Raw genomic sequence first — 17,992 nt, forward strand, 5'->3', positions numbered from 1 at the left:
TTTAAATCATTCATTGTCTGCATTCTTTTCCTTCTATGTCTTTGTTTTTATCAGACGCTATTTTAAAACTAGCTGACCCTGACGATACAACAATAATCCACTCTGACATGTGTTTGTGCATCATAATAATATTGTTTACAGCTGTGATTCTGATTTTATTTCTCCAAACAAGAAGATTGTTTCTCTTCTATTAATTAAAGTGCATGAGGTCATGATGGTCATTTAAAGTTGACAGTGATGACAAAGGTTTTAGTAGTAGTGGAAAGTAAATTTACTTAAGTTACTTTGCTCTACTTTACGTGAGCATTTACATTTTCTTCAAATACATGTAACTGTACTTTTATTTCACCATATAAATTTGATAATCATAGTTACTAGTCCACAATCTGATTAATAATATAAAATAGAGCAGTATGTGAAATCATTCAATTGATACTTGTTCTACATGATACTTCAATTTAATACACAGGATCATCTAAACAGCATAGAGGGTAACATTTCTAGTTTGAAAGTCACAGAGCTCATTTAAAATATGAAAACGACCTTGAAGAGAAACAAATAGATCTCAGAACGACAACAAGAAAGAAAGAAAACAACCAAAACCACACATGAATGATCACAAACTATTAAAAAACGACCAAAGGAAACACATAAAAGCACAAAAGCAGATATAAAAGGATAAAATAGAAGTTAAAAACAACCACAGAGACATAAAATGTAGTAGTGTGAGTGTTTACTTATTCTATTTGATTTTATTTAACTCATTTCTACTTTAGCAGCATTTTAAACTTGGATCTGATGTTTTTATTAATCATGTGCACGGCGGACTAACAGCTTGCGGGGCTTTTATTTTGTGTCGGAAGTGCCGGTCCTCCCCGTGTCAAACTTCCGGGCCCGGGCGTCGGGCCGACTTCCACACAGCCGCCGGCGCGTGTGGAACACTTTGCCTGGGTCGTCCCGTCCGACTAACCAGCAAATTACCGAGCTAAAGTCGCTTTTTTGGTTTTTCCTGCTCTCCCACTGACCGCGGACCCTTTAGGAGGCTGGCAGCTCTGCGTCCGGCGCTCAGCTCGGTTGTTAATCGGTGGTTTTTGGTCATTTTCATCCGCATCCTGCGCTTCCTGGCGCGGCGTGAGTTTCACGTGGAGTCCGGGGCTCATCATCTCTGCGCAGCATCCAGCAGCTCTCCGGTACCCGTGCTTAGCATTAGCTGTCTGAAACTACGTGTCCGAGATGGCAACCTTGGTTTTAGAGGACGGGACGACGTTTAGAGGCCGCCTTTTCGGGGCGAATGTGTCCGTATCAGGCGAAGTTGGTAAGTCTCTCCAAGTATTAGCTAACTTACAACTTCATGTCGCGGTAGCTGCTAGCTGCGTCATGCAAAAAGCCACCTGCGTAGGTGGGCACACTCTGGTTTTACACTTTCTTGAGTGGATTTTATTTCCTCTAGAGGTTTTAACATCGTGCGCCATCATGTGTACGATGCTGATGGATCGGAGTTGTGCGAAGCGCCAAACCCGATGACCCCGCTTCATTATAACGTGTCACCGAACTCCATTCAAACCTCCGTCAGCTTCGGGGAGATTCGGCACATGACGTTTGACATCCTGTGTCAAGCTTGTCGTCATCAAGCACCGGGGGTTTTAGTGCCACATGTCTTCCTGCTATAAACGAATTACACAGCAAGAAAAGCAAAAAAGCCAAAGAGACTGAACTGAATTATGACGCAACCGACTCGGCTCACTGTGCCGAATTAAAGATTAAACCGTATTGACATTAGAAAAAAAGCCAAACTTTACTCAGCTAATCTCGTGATTGCACCGATGAGCAAGACCTCTTTAAATTGATTAGATTTTCTGCGTAGTTTGGCGAAACAAAATATACAACAGAACCCCCCCAAGTTTTAATATAGAATCAGCAGCAGATAGGATGTAATGTAATAATAACAACAGTACAGAGGATGACTGTGTTGTAATGTAAATATATACACTTATACTGTAACTAATAAACAATAACACACGATGCACTGATGAATCTTTTGTGTTCAGTATTTCAGACCGGCATGGTGGGCTACCCCGAGGCTCTCACCGATCCCTCGTACCACTGCCAGCTGCTGACCCTCACCTACCCTCTGGTTGGAAACTATGGTGTACCAAAGGATGAGGAGGGGAAATTTGGACTGAGCAGGGTGAGAAGTCGTTTAGACTATAAAGCCTGTCGTTTCGTCTAGACGGCTAAATACAGGTATTGTACAGTTCAAACCAACATGACGTAGTGATGTGTTTGCATTCTTGTTTTGCTGCTCAGTGGTTTGAGTCATCAAAGATCCACGCTGCAGCTCTGATTATTGGAGAACTGTCGGAGAATCCCAGTCACTGGAGTTCAGTCAAGTCACTGGACCAGTGGCTCAAAGAGCAAGGTGTTCCTGGAATACAAGGTCAGATCATGTCCATTTAAAAGGTTTATTCCACATCTTTAAATAGGAAATAAGAATATAATCAGTGCACAATAGAGATCTTTTGACTGAACATATCATTTCAAAGATAAATTGGAACAAGTAATTGATGGTTATTGTGTCTTTTCCTTTATTCCAGGCATTGACACCCGCTGCCTGACCAAAAAGATCCGAGAGAAGGGCACCATGTTGGGGAAGCTGGTTGTGGATGGGACCCCTGAGGAGAGCATTCCCTTTGATGACCCCGACAAGAGAAACCTGGTCCAGGAGGTCTCGTTGAAGGTACAGACGCATAATTTCATGAGGAGACAAAACGGCTCTTATTCCACATTAAGTAGACGCCACATGTCAATGGTGGATTACCTGTTTTTGTTTTCCCTCCAGGAACCCAAAGTGTTCAACCCCAGTGGAAGTCTGCGAATTACAGTGGTGGACTGTGGCATCAAATACAACCAGATCCGCTGCCTGGCTGAGAGAGGAGCCAAAGTTACTGTTGTTCCCTGGGACCACCCACTGGACAGCGCAGGTCGGTAACACACGTCTGTTATTACTGATGAGTTAGATCCACTGCCAGTTTATGACATTCAGCAAGACGTCAGAGATGATATCAGCAAATAGCAGCCGCAGTCTCAGTTAGTGTTCACTTAGTAGTTTTCCAGAACCTCAAAGAAGGAAGGTGACTCTCCATTTGTTTTGTTGTTTTCACTACAGTAGACTGAAATACACCGGTGAAGTCCTGTTAAACGCTCAAATATGTAAAAGTGCAGAAAGGTTTATTAAAATATTTTAGGAAATGTTGAAGACACCAGAATCTGGCAGCACCATGTGCTTTACATCTGAGTCGGATTATAGCCATAGATTTAAGTCGGCCTTTACAGTTGGGCTTCTGCTCCAACACACTTGGATCTGAGAAGCTGGGGTTTGAAACCTTAATGGCTGAACCTCCTACTGCCAGAGTCCATTGGTTAATGGAGGGAAACTGACTCACTGTCAGCAGAATCAAAAGCTCAGAGTGGCAAACCCTTGACCAGAGGGCTTTGGTGTATGTCAACAGTCTTTTTTCAGTGGTAACTCTGTTTTTTCCTCTTATTTCCAGACTATGATGGTTTGTTCATCAGTAACGGTCCCGGTGATCCTCAACTCTGTCAGGCCACAATCAACAATGTGAGGAAGGTGGTCTGCGTGGATCATCCGAAGCCCATTTTCGGCATCTGCCTCGGACACCAGCTGCTCTCCTTGGTCATTGGCGCAAAGACTTACAAGATGAAGTCAGTACCACAAATCTTCTACAATCTTTGGGGAAAGTTCTTAAACAGTGCTGCAGCTATCAGTGCATTGATTGGTTAGTGATTGACCTATTGATAGAAAATGCCTTGAAGTGAGCAAAGTGTCAGGTTTGATTTAATTTAGAGCAAACCACCGGCATGTACTCATGTCTGGAGCTCTGTCAGTGTCCCGACGGGCCTGTGGAAACACAGACATTCACACCCACACACGTTCTTTGGGAGAGTTGTGATGTGAAATCCAGATTTCTGCTGTTCTCAGCAGTCTGGCCTCTACTGGAAGAGCTGTGGAGTGTTGGCCTTGTTATAAAAAGACTAAACAAACAGTCCAGCATGTAAGACTGTGTCTCCCCACTCCTCACTGTGCATCTCTGCAGCTCCACATCTGTGGGGTTGGTGAGTTTTGGTTTTGTGTTGTTTTACCCTGCTGAGACTCCTCTGATGGCAGCCATATCAGCCTCTGTGTGAAGGTCAGAGTGCTCACATTACTCAGCAGGAATGTTGTTGGCATCTAAACAGACTAAGTTGTTGTGGGATGGCAGCGAAATTCAAATCAGATAGTTCACTTGCATTCTGGATTAACACCTGCTTTTAAAATTTTAGTTTGCAGATCTGAGTTTTAAATGAATTCCTCTTTTTATTGTTTTCTATGTGAATCATTGCAGTAAAACCTGCAGCAACAGTGTTCATATCCAGTACTAGTTGTAATAATATACAAAGCAAAATGCATGAAGATAACATCTACAATATGTCAGGTTAATGCAAAAGTAAAGCTAAAAGATAAATTATTTTGAGAAAAATGCTGTTTCTCTAAGCTGCAGTTTATAAACTCAGTGATTTGATCCTCTATTTCAGATACGGCAACCGTGGTCACAACCAGCCGTGCATCCACAAGGGAACAGATCGCTGCTTCATCACCAGTCAGAACCACGGCTTCGCTGTCGACCCTAAGACTCTGCCGAGGGACTGGGACGTCCTCTTTACCAACGCCAATGACCACACCAGTGAAGGCATCGTACACAACACACAGCCACTGTTCAGGTAATGTGATTAGCAGCACTGGATGATGTGATAATAAAATCCAGAGTTCTGTTGGCCGGATGCCTCCTTCATGAAGAAATGTGATTAAATCTTGTTTGACGTGTTTTCTCCAGTGTTCAGTTCCACCCAGAGCACATGGCCGGTCCCACAGATCTGGTAAGCCTGTTCGATGTGTTCATTGACACAGTGAAAGAACAAAAAGGAGGCAACACAACAAAATCTGGTAACAATCATTTCTGTAATTTTTTTTTGTTTGTTTCACTTAACCATACAGTTGCAAGAAAAAGTATGTGAATATGAAGGTTTCATTAGAACCCACTAACATCTGTGGTTATAAGTCTACAGTATGTAAAACACTGAACGAGCAGGGTGTCTATGGCAGCACTAAAAAGAACATTCCACAACAGTATTGGCAAAATGTACAAAACTATGGATGAAACTATCTTGAACTATTTGAAAAGAACACACAGCACTACATCTGGCATAAAAAGGGAACAGCATTTAATATCATCAATAAAGACATTAAGGTCAGAATTTCTTTTGTGTTAGTATTTTAGGCACATTATATCCGTTAATACTCTTGACTAGGACTAGATTTTAGGATCAGATCACATTTTATGACAGATTAATGCAGAAAATCATGAAATTCTCAAAGGTTCACATACTTTTTCTTGCCACTGTACTTTGATTACCTTCAGGCTTTTTTTACAAAATAAAAACGTATGTTGTTCCGCTCTGTAACACATTTGTCATTTCAGTTTTCTTTTCTACTTTTCAGTAATACAATACATTTCTGAGTAGCACTGATAACTTCTCTGTTTCCCCCCCACCAGTGAAGCAGCGTCTTATGGACCACCTCACCTTCCCAGAGTCCCTGAAGCCCGAAGAAGTTTTCAGACCCAGGAAAGTCCTCATCCTGGGCTCTGGAGGACTGTCCATCGGCCAGGCTGGAGAGTTTGACTACTCTGGCTCTCAGGTCTGTAAAAGATGTGGTGCAGTATTCAGGTTTTCACACACTTAAATAGCCTGCTGACAGGAAATGGATTTATAACTGTCATTTAATAGACAAAGTCACTTAAAGTAATTAGAAACCGTAGAAGTAAAGTAGACAAACCTGATTCCCTGCAGTAAACTTCTTTTGGATTTTAGCTGTTATGCAAATGTCTTATCTTGTTTTTAATCAAGTCATGTAGTCACCTGCATTTTGCAAGTGACTACATGACTACATTTAGTCATTTAGCAGACGCTTTTATCCAAAGCGACTTACAAGGGTAGGCAGGGTAAGCGTAAGGAGGTTTTGCCTAAAAACCCCTACTGGAACTGGGATTCAAACCCCAGTCTCCTACATCAAAGGCGGTCATCCTGAGTGCAGTATTTAACAATAGGGATCATTGTGTCTATTTGCAATTTAAAATTAGTCTGCCCACACGTCAGTCAGTCAGTCAGTAAACATTAATGCTGTGAAAGTTCTGCAGAAAAGACAGTTCAGTTGATATAATTTATCTCATTTGCTGTTTTTCAGGCTATCAAGGCTTTGAAGGAAGAGAATATCCAGACTGTGCTGATCAACCCAAACATTGCCACTGTCCAGACCTCCAAAGGGCTAGCAGACAAAGTCTACTTCCTGCCAATCACAGCGGAGTACGTCACTCAGGTATGAGTTGTGTCTGTTTTAAACGCTGTTACTGACATTATGTGCTGACGGATTTCTGTTGTCGTGTGGTACAAATGCTGCATGTCTTCCCTTCTTTACTGGCACAGGTAATAAAAAATGAACGTCCAGACGGCGTCCTGCTGACGTTTGGGGGTCAGACTGCTCTGAACTGCGGCGTAGAGCTGACCAAGCAGGGCATCCTGGAGAAGTATAAAGTAAAGGTTCTGGGAACACCAGTGGCCTCCATTGAGATGACAGAAGACAGGAAGATTTTTGTGGAGAAAATGGAAGAGATCAATGAACATGTTGCTCCCAGTGAAGCAGCACTGTCTGTTGAGCAGGTGAGGGAGTAAGAAGTCCAGAATCTAGTTCCTCAAAACATAACGTCCATCAATTTCTCATGTCTGAATACGTTCACTTACATCTTCCCAGGCTGTGGCAGCTGCGGAGCGTCTCGGCTACCCCGTTCTGGTTCGTTCAGCTTTTGCTCTCGGTGGTCTGGGCTCCGGTTTTGCCAACAACAAAGAGGAGCTAACCTCTCTGGTGACGTCAGCCTTCGCACACACCTCCCAGGTACTGGTGGACAAATCCCTGAAAGGCTGGAAGGAGATCGAGTACGAGGTGGTTCGGGACGCCTACGATAACTGTGTCACTGTAAGTAAAGAAGATATTCAGTCTGATGGATGCAGCTTTCTGTTTATACAGAGCTGTATCATTAGATTTGATATGTGACTTTATTTATTCTTCATTAGGTGTGTAACATGGAGAATATCGACCCTCTGGGCATCCATACTGGAGAATCCATCGTGGTGGCTCCCAGTCAGACACTTAACGACCGCGAATACTACATGCTGAGGAACACGGCCATCAAAGTCATCAGACATCTTGGCATCGTGGGAGAGTGTAACATCCAGTATGCTCTAAACCCCGAGTCTGAACAGGTAAAGATTTGCTTGATGTTTTTTAAAAGTGTACGACACAAGAGCGACTGTTATAACCAGTGTATATGATGCTGTTGCAGTACTACATCATCGAGGTGAACGCCCGTCTTTCACGGAGTTCAGCTCTGGCCAGTAAGGCGACAGGTTATCCTCTGGCCTACATAGCAGCTAAACTGGGACTGGGGATCCCGTTGCCACAACTCAAGTACGTCTCTCTGCATCAAACTTCAACTTTTCTCATGTGGATTTTATTTAAACCCCTGAAAACTCACTAACATTTATTTGTTATGTAGGAATTCTGTCACCAACTCAACAACAGCCAACTTTGAGCCTAGTTTAGATTACTGCGTGGTGAAGGTGCCTCGCTGGGATCTCAGCAAGTTCCTCAGGGTCTCCACCAAGATCGGAAGCTCGATGAAGAGTGTTGGTAGGAATTTTATAAAAGTCTTTATTCTCAGCGTGTTTTGACCTAATTAATGATCAAAAGTAAGGTGGAAATCTAACGTATTCGTGCATTGCACAGATGTGAGCAGTGAATAACCCAACAGTATGAACAGGATCTGGTCTGTTACTCAGTGTTTGAATACTTCTCTCGCCAGGTGAGGTGATGGCTATTGGTCGGAGCTTTGAGGAAGCCTTCCAGAAAGCTCTGAGGATGGTGGATGAGAACTGCGTTGGCTTTGACCACACCATGAAACCCCTCTCTGAAAAGGTAGAAAGAAAAAACGTTTTTGATTTTTTTGGTTTGCTCTTACTAAGCTGAACTAAACTTTCCCTGAGATAGAAGTCACAAGATTGATGTCGGTGAAAAACTGTTGTAGTTTTTCAATTTGGCCAGCAGATGGTGTTGATAGGCCACTGATTGTCCGCAGATAAATGACGTCTTCTGTTGATTCATTTCAAAATAAAAGCCTTGCTGTATACGTGTTAATGTTTTACATGCGTATCTTAATCAGCATATCTCATTCTTCCTCTTTCTGCTGTCCAGGAACTGCAGACTCCTACCGACAAGCGCATCTTTGTGTTGGCTGCAGCGTTTAGAGCCGGCTACACGGTGGACCAACTCTATGAGCTCACCAAGATCGACCGCTGGTTCCTGCACAAGATGAAGAACATCGCTGACCACGAAAAGCTGATGGAGAAGTACAACCAGGTAAGGTTTATAACGGACAGCAGACATGTAAAACAAACGGCACTTTGCTTCTCAGTGCCTCATCTTATCAACCTTTCCAACAGGATGAGAGCTCCATGCCTCCAGAGGTCTTGCGAAAAGCCAAGCAGCTGGGATTTTCAGACAAGCAGATCGCACTGGCTGTTCAGAGGTGGGTGGGAAAAGTCGATAAAGACCTGAAAACATGTAAAAAAAACTTTAACGTAGTATTAATAGTTAATAGTAGAACACTGTAAGAAAATGCAGAGTGTATTATGGTGTGAAATTTGTCTGTTTTTTCCTCCAACAGCACTGAGCTGGTAGTGAGAAAGCTGCGTCACGATTGGTCCATCCTACCTGTGGTGAAGCAAATCGATACAGTGGCGGCTGAATGGCCCGCCCACACGAACTACCTGTACCTGACCTACCATGGCACAGAAAACGACCTGAGCTTCGAAGAGCCGCATGTCATGGTGATCGGCTCCGGTGTCTATCGTATCGGCAGCAGCGTGGAGTTTGATTGGTGTGCCGTCGGATGTATCACCGAACTCAGGAAGGTAAGTCCTGCTGGAAAACACTGTTTCAATCATTAAGAAATGTTTTCTTTACTAAAAGTTAAACTGGGGAATGTAAATCATTACTTACTAAAATAGCCGTAGAAACATTAGTATATTAAGTAATTTTGTGCAACTTTAGAAAGTTTTACTTGAGAAAAAATTGATTTAAAATGATATGACAATATGGATGTGAACTAAACTTTACTTAAATTAAATCTGTCATGTTTGTTTCAGAGGGGTTTTAAAACCATCATGGTGAACTACAATCCTGAGACTGTCAGTACAGACTACGACATGTGTGACCGCCTCTACTTCGATGAGATCTCCTTTGAGGTATGTGTTTTCTGCTGCAGCTATGCTGAATGTTCCCTTTTAAGATTTTACACCAGATGAAAAACTTAAGTTTTATATTTTAGACCCTAATTATAAAAAGCTATGAGAGTAGAAGTACTAGAATGGTGCAGTCACTATGTCCTGTGGGGTAAAATGACAATAAGCTGTATTTCATAAACATGAAGCTGAAGTCATTTTAAAAATGTTGATGTTGACTTGCAAAAAGTAAAATTAGGAAATTTATAACAGGACACCTTGGGTAGATTGTGGGTGATAATTGAGCTGTGTTCCAGATGGTGATGGATATCTACGAAAGAGAGAATCCAGAGGGAGTGATCCTGTCCATGGGAGGCCAGCTGCCCAACAACATCGCCATGTCGCTGCACCGTCAGCAGTGTCGCATCTTGGGAACTTCACCTGAGTTCATCGATTCTGCAGAAAACAGGTTCAAGTTCTCAAGAATGCTGGACACCATCGGCATCAGTCAGCCGCAGTGGAAGGAGCTTTCTGACACTGAGGTGAAACACTTAAATTTCTTAGAGATTGTGCTCATAATAAAAAGATGTGACTCTCTCTGATCACATACAGGTGCTTCAAAGAACACTTACAAGCACCTTTGTGGCCCATCAGATGACTCTGTTTTCCTTATTCTTCCCCAGTCTGCTGTGAAGTTTTGTGAGACAGTGGGATATCCCGCTCTCGTTCGTCCTTCATATGTTCTCAGCGGAGCAGCCATGAACGTCGCCTACAGTGACCGTGATCTCGAGAAATACCTCAGTAATGCCGTAGCTGTGTCCAAAGAGCACCCTGTCGTCATCTCCAAGTTCATACAGGAAGCCAAGGTTAGAAAAAAAGTTCAACAGAGTCACTTAATTCATAAATGACTCTCATCAGCTTTATAAAATCAGTCTATTGTTGACAGTGGAAAGAATTAAATGTGTCTGCCACATTTTCCTGTTTGTCAGGAGATAGACGTGGACGCAGTGGCATGTGACGGATCAGTGATAGCCATCGCAGTGTCTGAACACGTGGAAAACGCCGGCGTTCACTCTGGTGATGCCACCTTAGTGACGCCGCCTCAGGACCTCAATCAGAAGACCATAGAGAGGATCAAGATAATTGTTCACGCCATTGGACAGGAGCTGCAGGTCACTGGACCCTTCAACCTGCAGCTGATCGCCAAGGTGAGAATCAATATGCACAGTCTTCCAGGTTAGCTTGAATAAGTCATATAGGATTAGCAGGAACCCCTTAAAGTTATATCATGATACCGCAGGGCGTGTTTGCAATTGTTGTTAATACTGTAATATGACAACAGTTTGAATTTGTATGTTGAGGTGGACCACAGTGATTTGAACTTCAGTAAAACATAACTTCTGTAACAGGACGACCAGCTGAAGGTGATCGAGTGCAACGTTCGAGTTTCCCGCTCCTTCCCCTTCGTATCCAAGACACTGGGTGTGGACCTTGTGGCCCTGGCCACTCAGGCTATTATGGGGGAGGAAGTGGAGACTGTGGGCCTAATGAGAGGAAAAGGGATTGTGGGAGTCAAGGTAACTGAGCCAACGGCTGTACTGAAAGATGTGAATCTCTAAATCTGAGAAAGCACCTCAGTGTGCATATGAAGTGCTCATAACCATACATCACATGTACTCAGGTTCCCCAGTTTTCATTCTCCCGACTGGCTGGAGCTGATGTGGTGCTCGGAGTGGAGATGACTAGCACTGGAGAGGTGGCCTGTTTCGGGGAGAACCGATACGAGGCTTACCTCAAAGCCATGCTCTCCACAGGCTTTAAGATCCCTAAAAAGAACATCCTGCTCTCCATCGGCAGCTATAAGGTACCAGCAGGATTTAAAATCAACACTCTATAATACACTGGGACGCACAGAAGCTATAGGGACTGGGGAGTTGGTTATCATTGCATTTCTATTGCTTTACTCATAAAATTTGATAATTTACTCTGTGTGTGTGTGTGTGTGTGTGTGTGTGTGTGTGTGTGTGTGTGTGTGTGTGTGTGTGTGTGTGTGTGTGTGTGTGTGTGTGTGTGTGTGTGTGTGTGTGTGTGTGTGTGTGTGTGTGTGTGTGTGTGTGTGTGTTCACAGAACAAGAGTGAGCTGCTGCCCACTGTGCAGGCACTAGAGTCTCTGGGTTATGACCTTTACGCCAGTCTGGGTACTGCTGATTTCTACACAGAGCACGGTGTGAAGGTGATTCTTTTAACATGTCAGTCCAGCATATTGATGCATTATATTAGTTAGAACTGAGCTGACTGACACGTCCTCTCCAGGTGACAGCGGTCGATTGGCCATTTGAGGAGGATGACGACAGCGATTGTCCCACTAAAGAGAAGCAGCGCAGCATCATGAACTACCTGGAAGAAAACCATTTTGACCTGGTCATCAACCTCTCCATGAGGAACAGCGGCGGTCGCAGGCTCTCTTCCTTCGTTACCAAAGGCTACAGGACGAGACGTATGGCCATCGACTACTCTGTCCCACTCATCATCGATATCAAATGCACCAAGCTCTTTGTTCAGGTAAATTTTGTAGCAGTAGTGTAACTGCTGTCCCGGTGCTTCCAGGACATTTGCCCCAAAATAGAAAGAGACACAATGACTCACTTACGTCAGATTTTTTAAAATCTTTTAAGTAACGGGAGTAAAATGAATTGATGTGTTGCAGGCTCTTCGTCAGATCGGCAGGACTCCACCGGTGAAAACGCACATCGACAGCATGACATCCCAGACGCTGGTCCGTCTGCCTGGTGAGTCACTGAGCCAGCAACTCTTAGCTGACTGGCATGTTGCACTTTTCTGACACATTGTAGGTGATATAACAGCCTCTCATCCTTTGTCTGTTGCTAGCAGATAAAATAATAAAAATAATAATAATTTCCCAGGTCTGATTGATGTCCATGTTCACCTGCGGGAGCCCGGTGCCCTTCATAAAGAGGACTTCTCTTCTGGTACGGCCGCTGCTCTGGCTGGAGGAGTGACGATGGTGTGTGCGATGCCCAACACCTCCCCTGCCATCACTGATCCTGGTTCTCTGGCTCTGGTGCAGAAGGTACACTCTTTGTGTGTGTTTAGTCCTGTTAATAAACTTAAAACACATTTAACTGATGTGAGCAACAGAAAACAACACAAATCCCTTATCGTTGTCTTCAGCTGGCCAAAGCAGGCTGCCGCTGTGACTACGCACTCTACGTGGGTGCTGCTTCAGACAATGCTGCTGTTCTGCCGTCCATCGCTAGCCAGGCCGCCGGCCTTAAGATGTACCTGAACGACACATACTCCACCCTCAAGATGGACAACGTCTCACTTTGGATGGAGGTATCTGGTCACTAATAATTAATTTAAACTTTGAACAATAGATATTATAAAATGATACATACATTTAAAATAAATTAATGTGTGACTTTTGAATTGGATAGCATTTCCTTAACTCTGTGCACTAACCAAACCTCCTACGTCTGTTAAAAGCACTTTGAGAAATGGCCCAAGAACATGCCCATCGTGGCTCACGCTGAGAAGCAGACAGTGGCTGCGATCCTGATGGTGGCTCAGCTTTACCAGCGGCCAGTCCACATCTGCCATGTGGCCAAGAAGGAGGAGGTGAAGCACTTTCAAGTCTGTCCTTATAATGCTGCAATACTCTGCAAGGATTCAAATTTCTTACCTTCTCTTTATCAGATCCTGATCATCCGTGCAGCTAAGCAGAAGGGTGTCCAGGTGACGTGCGAGGTGGCACCTCATCACCTGTTTCTCAGTGAAGACAATGTGGCAGGTATCGGCAGTGGGCGAGCGCAGGTCCGACCCATGCTGGGAACCCGTGAGGACATGGAGGCCCTCTGGGAAAACCTGGACATCATTGACTGCTTTGCCACAGACCACGGTCAGTAACCTCACACTGTGCTTCAGTCTCTGAAACCAGTTCTGTCTCAGCACTGAACATTATTTATGTGTTTTCAGCTCCCCACTCTGTAGAGGAGAAGAACAGTGAGCGTCCTCCACCTGGTTACCCCGGCCTCGAGACGATGCTGCCACTGCTGTTGACAGCCGTCAGTGAGGGACGTCTGACTCTGGATGATATTATCAGACGTCTTTATGACAACCCGCTCAAGATCTTCAACCTGCCCGTCCAGGAGAACACCTATGTGGAGGTACGCACTCATGCAAAGTGAATTAAACATTGATTTAATGTTCAATTTAAACATCAGCTACTCCTTTATGAAAAGTCAGATTTTTGTCAACTAAGCACCTGTTTGATTTCAGGTGGACTTGGAGCACGAGTGGGTGATTCCTCAGGCCATGCAGTTTACCAAGTCCAAGTGGACACCTTTCCAGGGCATGAAGGTGAAGGGTAAAGTCCGCCGAGTGGTTCTGCGAGGAGAGGTGGCTTACATCGATGGCCAGGTCAGCAATCACACAAGAATTGATATATTTTGTGTTTATAATTGTATTGCTGCACTATTTAGCTGGTTGTCTTACAATAACTGGCTCCCTCTTTATCTCACTCAGGTGTTGGTTCCTCCAGGTTATGGTGAAGATGTGAAGACATGGACCACTGCTCCATCACAACCCGCTGACTCTGTTAAAGGAAGCCCCAGGGTATTGAAAATGAATAAAGTAATAATATAACAGCTATCATTTACTAGTCTAAAATCCTTATTTTATATTTTATATGTTGCATAAATGTGTGAATTTATTCTGAGATTGTGTATTTACTGTATTTTCTGTGTGTCAGACTCCAGAACACACTCGCTCCACTCCTCCCCGCGAAGGTGCAATCCGGACTCGAGCACCCAGCCCTCGTCGCGGTGCAGTAGAGACTCGCTTCCTGCTGCCACCTCGTCTCCACCGCTCCTCTGATCCTGGACTACCACCAGGTACCACAACTGTTATATCATCAGCTTTGAATCTCTGTTTCATATTAATTAGCAAACTACATTTGATGTTCAGTTGCAAGACAAAGTATGTGAACCCATTTGGGATTACGTGGAGTTTTGCATGAATTGGTCATAAAATGTGCTCCGATCTTCATCTAACTCACAACAATACAAAAACACAGTCTGCTGAAAATAATAGTACACAAACATTATATGTTTTCATGTTTTTATTGAGCATAACATGTAAACATTCACAGTGCAGGGTGGTTAGATGAAGATCGGAGCACATTTTATGACCAATTCATGCAACACTCCACGTAATCCCAAAGGGTTCACATACTTTTTCTTGCAACTGTATGTGGAGTTATTACAACAGGAAGCTGCTAATTCTGTATATTTTACTTTCAATATACTTCTTGTGCAGATGAAGCTCCTTCCCTAAATTACTCATGCTATAGTTTTGTCCACCACAGTTGTCTTATCTTATCAAAATTAATCTGAAAGACTGGTAATACACATTGGTAACATAAGAAATAATTGGTGTGTCCCTGTTCCCTCTGTAGACATGATCATGTTTCCCGCCTCTGGAGCTGGTGACAGTTACAGCCACCCTCCTCCTCTGTCCAGGCTCCTGTCCCCTCAGTCTGGACCAGGTCAGGTTCCTGTTGGACAGTTGTCCCACTTCCAGACGTCTCCTTTACTGCACCCGCTGATCGGCCAGCACATCCTGTCTGTCAGGCAGTTCAGCAAAGAGCAGGTACACACGGGGCAGAGTGGTATTCATTTTTTTAAATAAAAGTCAAGTATGTACTATGTTTATCGCTGGTGTATTTTCTCTTTATTTCAGATGTCGCACCTTTTCAATGTTGCCCACAATTTGCGTTTGCTGGTTCAAAAGGAGCGAAGCCTGGAAACCCTGAAGGTAGAGGATTTTAAAAAGCTGTTTGTATGGTGTGAAATTTAAAATACTCAACAAATAAATACATTTTTATTTTTTTGTCCAGGGTAAGGTGATGGCATCTATGTTCTACGAGGTCAGCACTCGCACCAGCAGCTCCTTTGCAGCAGCGATGCAGCGTCTAGGCGGCTCGGTCGTCCACTTCAGTGAATCCACCTCGTCCACACAAAAAGGAGAATCGCTGGCCGACTCAGTTCAGACCATGAGCTGCTACGCCGACGTTCTTGTGCTCCGACACCCAACACCCGGAGCTGTAGAGGTGGGTTTCAGGCTCGTTGTGGCTGCTCTGTAAATGTTTTTTATTTATTATTATTTTATTATATTTGTCTAACAATATGCTTTTTTGGTTTAATGGAACTTATCTCTCTCTGTTGTATTCAGAGTGCATCTCGTCATTGCCGTAAGCCGGTGATCAATGCTGGGGATGGGGTGGGGGAACATCCAACCCAGGCTCTGCTGGACGTCTTCACCATCCGAGAGGAGCTGGGGACAGTTAACGGCATGACGGTGAGGGCCCGTGACCAAAAAAAAAAGATTATTTTAGATATAAATAGTTTTTTGCAACTCCTAAGACGGCTTACACTTGGACAAAGCTTGTGTTTCATTTGTTTGTTTGTTTGTTTGTTTTTTCAGATAACTATGGTCGGAGATCTGAAACATGGCCGCACGGTTCACTCGCTCGCCAAACTGCTGACTCAGTACCGCATCACCCTGCGTTACGTGGCTCCAAAGAACCTCCACATGCCAACAGAGATTATCAACTTCGTGGCATCGAAGGGCATCAAACAGGTGGGAACATGTTAAGAAATATGCAGCGTGATAACAAATGTTGAGCACAAAATAATCTGTTTCAGTAAAGTTGAAACATTTTGACCATTAAAAATTCTGAAGACTTTGACACTGGTACGAGTAGAACTGAGAGTAAACAAGTGTGTTGAACTGTTTGCAGGAGGAGTTCGACAGTATAGAGGAAGCTTTACCTGATACCGACGTCCTCTACATGACGAGGATCCAGAAGGAGAGGTTTGCATCTGAGGAGGAGTACAAGGCCGTAAGTCAACATTTCTCATTTCGTCAGCTGCCGTTGGTTTGAGGTGTTTTAGATTACACATCGTCATGTGAAATCTAAGAATCCAAATATAGTCTTGTAAAAACTTGGTTAAAAATATTTGCAGCGTGTTTTCTGAATGTACAGTAGAACCGAGCTGCTTTTACAAAGCCCTGATTCACTCAGCTGTGTCTCTGCTGTTTTTTCTCTCAGTGTTTTGGTCAGTTCATCCTGACTCCTCACATCATGACTGTAGCCAAAAAGAAGATGGTAGTGATGCATCCGATGCCCAGAGTGAATGAGATCAGGTAAGGTTTATTTTCACCTGTTGTCTGCTCAGTACATCAGTTTGAGGATTAATTATCAGTAGTGGGTTCAAACCATACCATACATTTTGGTTCATCTTTTCACCCTACACTCCTCATGAGCACTTGAATGCATCAGAAATTAAGGAATATGGAGATGCCACAGGTCAACTTCAGAGTCCATGCTTCAGCACGCCTGGCTCTGTTCTGGTCGGGCATAGACAACCAACAGCGTATTAGGCCTTACTATTTGTTTTATTCACTGTAGTGTATTAGTAGTAGTAATGCTTTAATCCTGCTAGTTCTGATGAACTGAAACTCTCCATTTCATTCTCTTTTTCCTCCAGTGTGGAGGTGGACACAGACCCAAGAGCTGCATATTTCCGTCAGGCAGAGAACGGCATGTACATCCGTATGGCCCTGCTGGCCACCGTACTGGGGAGATAAATACATGTGCGGCAGAGGTGGGGAACCTATACAGGGCAATAAGTGCAAGACGGAGTACCTTTACCTGAAATAACCCAATCCACAGCCCATTTCCAGGTGTGTTAGTAGATTTTGTGCTGCAGTATTTTCCAATACTTGTTTTTTCACCCATTTGTCAATTATAAGATTACTAAATTGCATTACACCCAAATATGTATATGGCTTAAAACACAATTTCCATTACACAAGGCAAATGTTTTTGGGATCAACAGGAATCTGTTTGTTATGGTTAGCATACTGTCAGTGTTATGCGTTAGTGAGCCAAATAGTGAAGCCAGGGAATGCTTCCTGGACACTGGAATCACGCTGTTGATGGCACTATGGCGTGATTTTAAATTTTATGGTAAAAGTTGAAGCTGCTAAGACGAATTTGTGCTGGTCTGTGACCAGGTTAGATGTTGAAAGTGAGAAAAGAAAAACCGCCCCCTACTTTGATAATTAAAATCAACTTTGTGCACCGACTTTGTTTGTAGTGCGTTTTTTTTTTTTCTGTTTTGACCAATTCTTTTTATTCTAATAATTAATTTGTATACTTTGTTTTCATAGTAGTTGCTTTTCTTAAATTTGTAGACATGAGTGAGAATGGAAGCGCACAAATGATCTCAAGCATGGTCTTTGAAGGTTTAGGGTTATTGTTGTAACTGTTGGTGGTTTCTTTTGCTGTAGCTATTTTATTTTAATGAACATGGAAGTTTGTCTCAGTAAATATTGGTGAAATACTGTGTATTGTGTGGAGAAATAAATAAAAACCCATTTTTCCCTTTCCGTAGTTGACATTTTTATTTATGTCATCACTCAAAGGCTGCTAACGTATTCAGTAGTGTGAGTAATGCACAAAATGTGAAATACTGTTTTCAGTAAAGATGTGGATCTGAGATTTAAATTAATCTCA

General features: G+C 43.4%; 1 protein-coding gene across 2 annotated transcripts; it reads left to right on the forward strand.

Annotated features, from left to right (window-relative positions):
• The first annotated feature begins 871 nt into the window (after positions 1–871).
• On the forward strand, positions 872–17,865 carry cad (carbamoyl-phosphate synthetase 2, aspartate transcarbamylase, and dihydroorotase). 2 transcript variants are annotated; one of them, XM_026340970.1, is made up of 44 exons: positions 872–1,315; positions 2,049–2,188; positions 2,308–2,437; positions 2,595–2,737; positions 2,840–2,981; positions 3,552–3,723; positions 4,594–4,779; positions 4,893–5,002; positions 5,613–5,755; positions 6,302–6,433; positions 6,541–6,774; positions 6,866–7,087; positions 7,186–7,374; positions 7,455–7,579; positions 7,668–7,801; positions 7,974–8,086; positions 8,363–8,527; positions 8,611–8,696; positions 8,835–9,081; positions 9,316–9,414; positions 9,708–9,932; positions 10,074–10,256; positions 10,380–10,598; positions 10,800–10,967; positions 11,072–11,254; positions 11,519–11,623; positions 11,704–11,952; positions 12,098–12,179; positions 12,315–12,481; positions 12,583–12,747; positions 12,898–13,029; positions 13,108–13,309; positions 13,387–13,577; positions 13,690–13,830; positions 13,936–14,043; positions 14,162–14,303; positions 14,867–15,060; positions 15,151–15,225; positions 15,308–15,520; positions 15,643–15,768; positions 15,895–16,050; positions 16,211–16,312; positions 16,523–16,617; positions 16,962–17,865. In XM_026340970.1, the coding sequence occupies exons 1-44, from the start codon at positions 1,234–1,236 to the stop codon at positions 17,059–17,061; spliced, it is 6,717 nt and encodes a 2,238-aa protein (XP_026196755.1). In that variant the 5' UTR covers positions 872–1,233; the 3' UTR covers positions 17,062–17,865. The 2 variants fall into 2 exon arrangements, with proteins under 2 accessions (XP_026196755.1, XP_026196756.1); XM_026340971.1 differs by having other exon boundaries at positions 13,936–14,025.
• The last annotated feature ends 127 nt before the right edge of the window (positions 17,866–17,992 follow it).

Source organism: Anabas testudineus, chromosome 24, assembly GCF_900324465.2.
Source record: "Anabas testudineus chromosome 24, fAnaTes1.2, whole genome shotgun sequence".
In the NCBI taxonomy this organism is placed as follows: domain Eukaryota; kingdom Metazoa; phylum Chordata; class Actinopteri; order Anabantiformes; family Anabantidae; genus Anabas; species Anabas testudineus.

Bases quoted from the DNA above. Each gene is read 5' to 3' on its own strand.
- cad (XM_026340970.1), top strand. From the start codon at position 1,234: ATGGCAACCTTGGTTTTAGAGGACGGGACGACGTTTAGAGGCCGCCTT. The intron at 4,780-4,892 runs GTAATGTGATTA...TGTTTTCTCCAG, and splicing joins AACACACAGCCACTGTTCAG to TGTTCAGTTCCACCCAGAGC. The intron at 15,769-15,894 runs GTGAGGGCCCGT...TTGTTTTTTCAG, and splicing joins GGACAGTTAACGGCATGACG to ATAACTATGGTCGGAGATCT.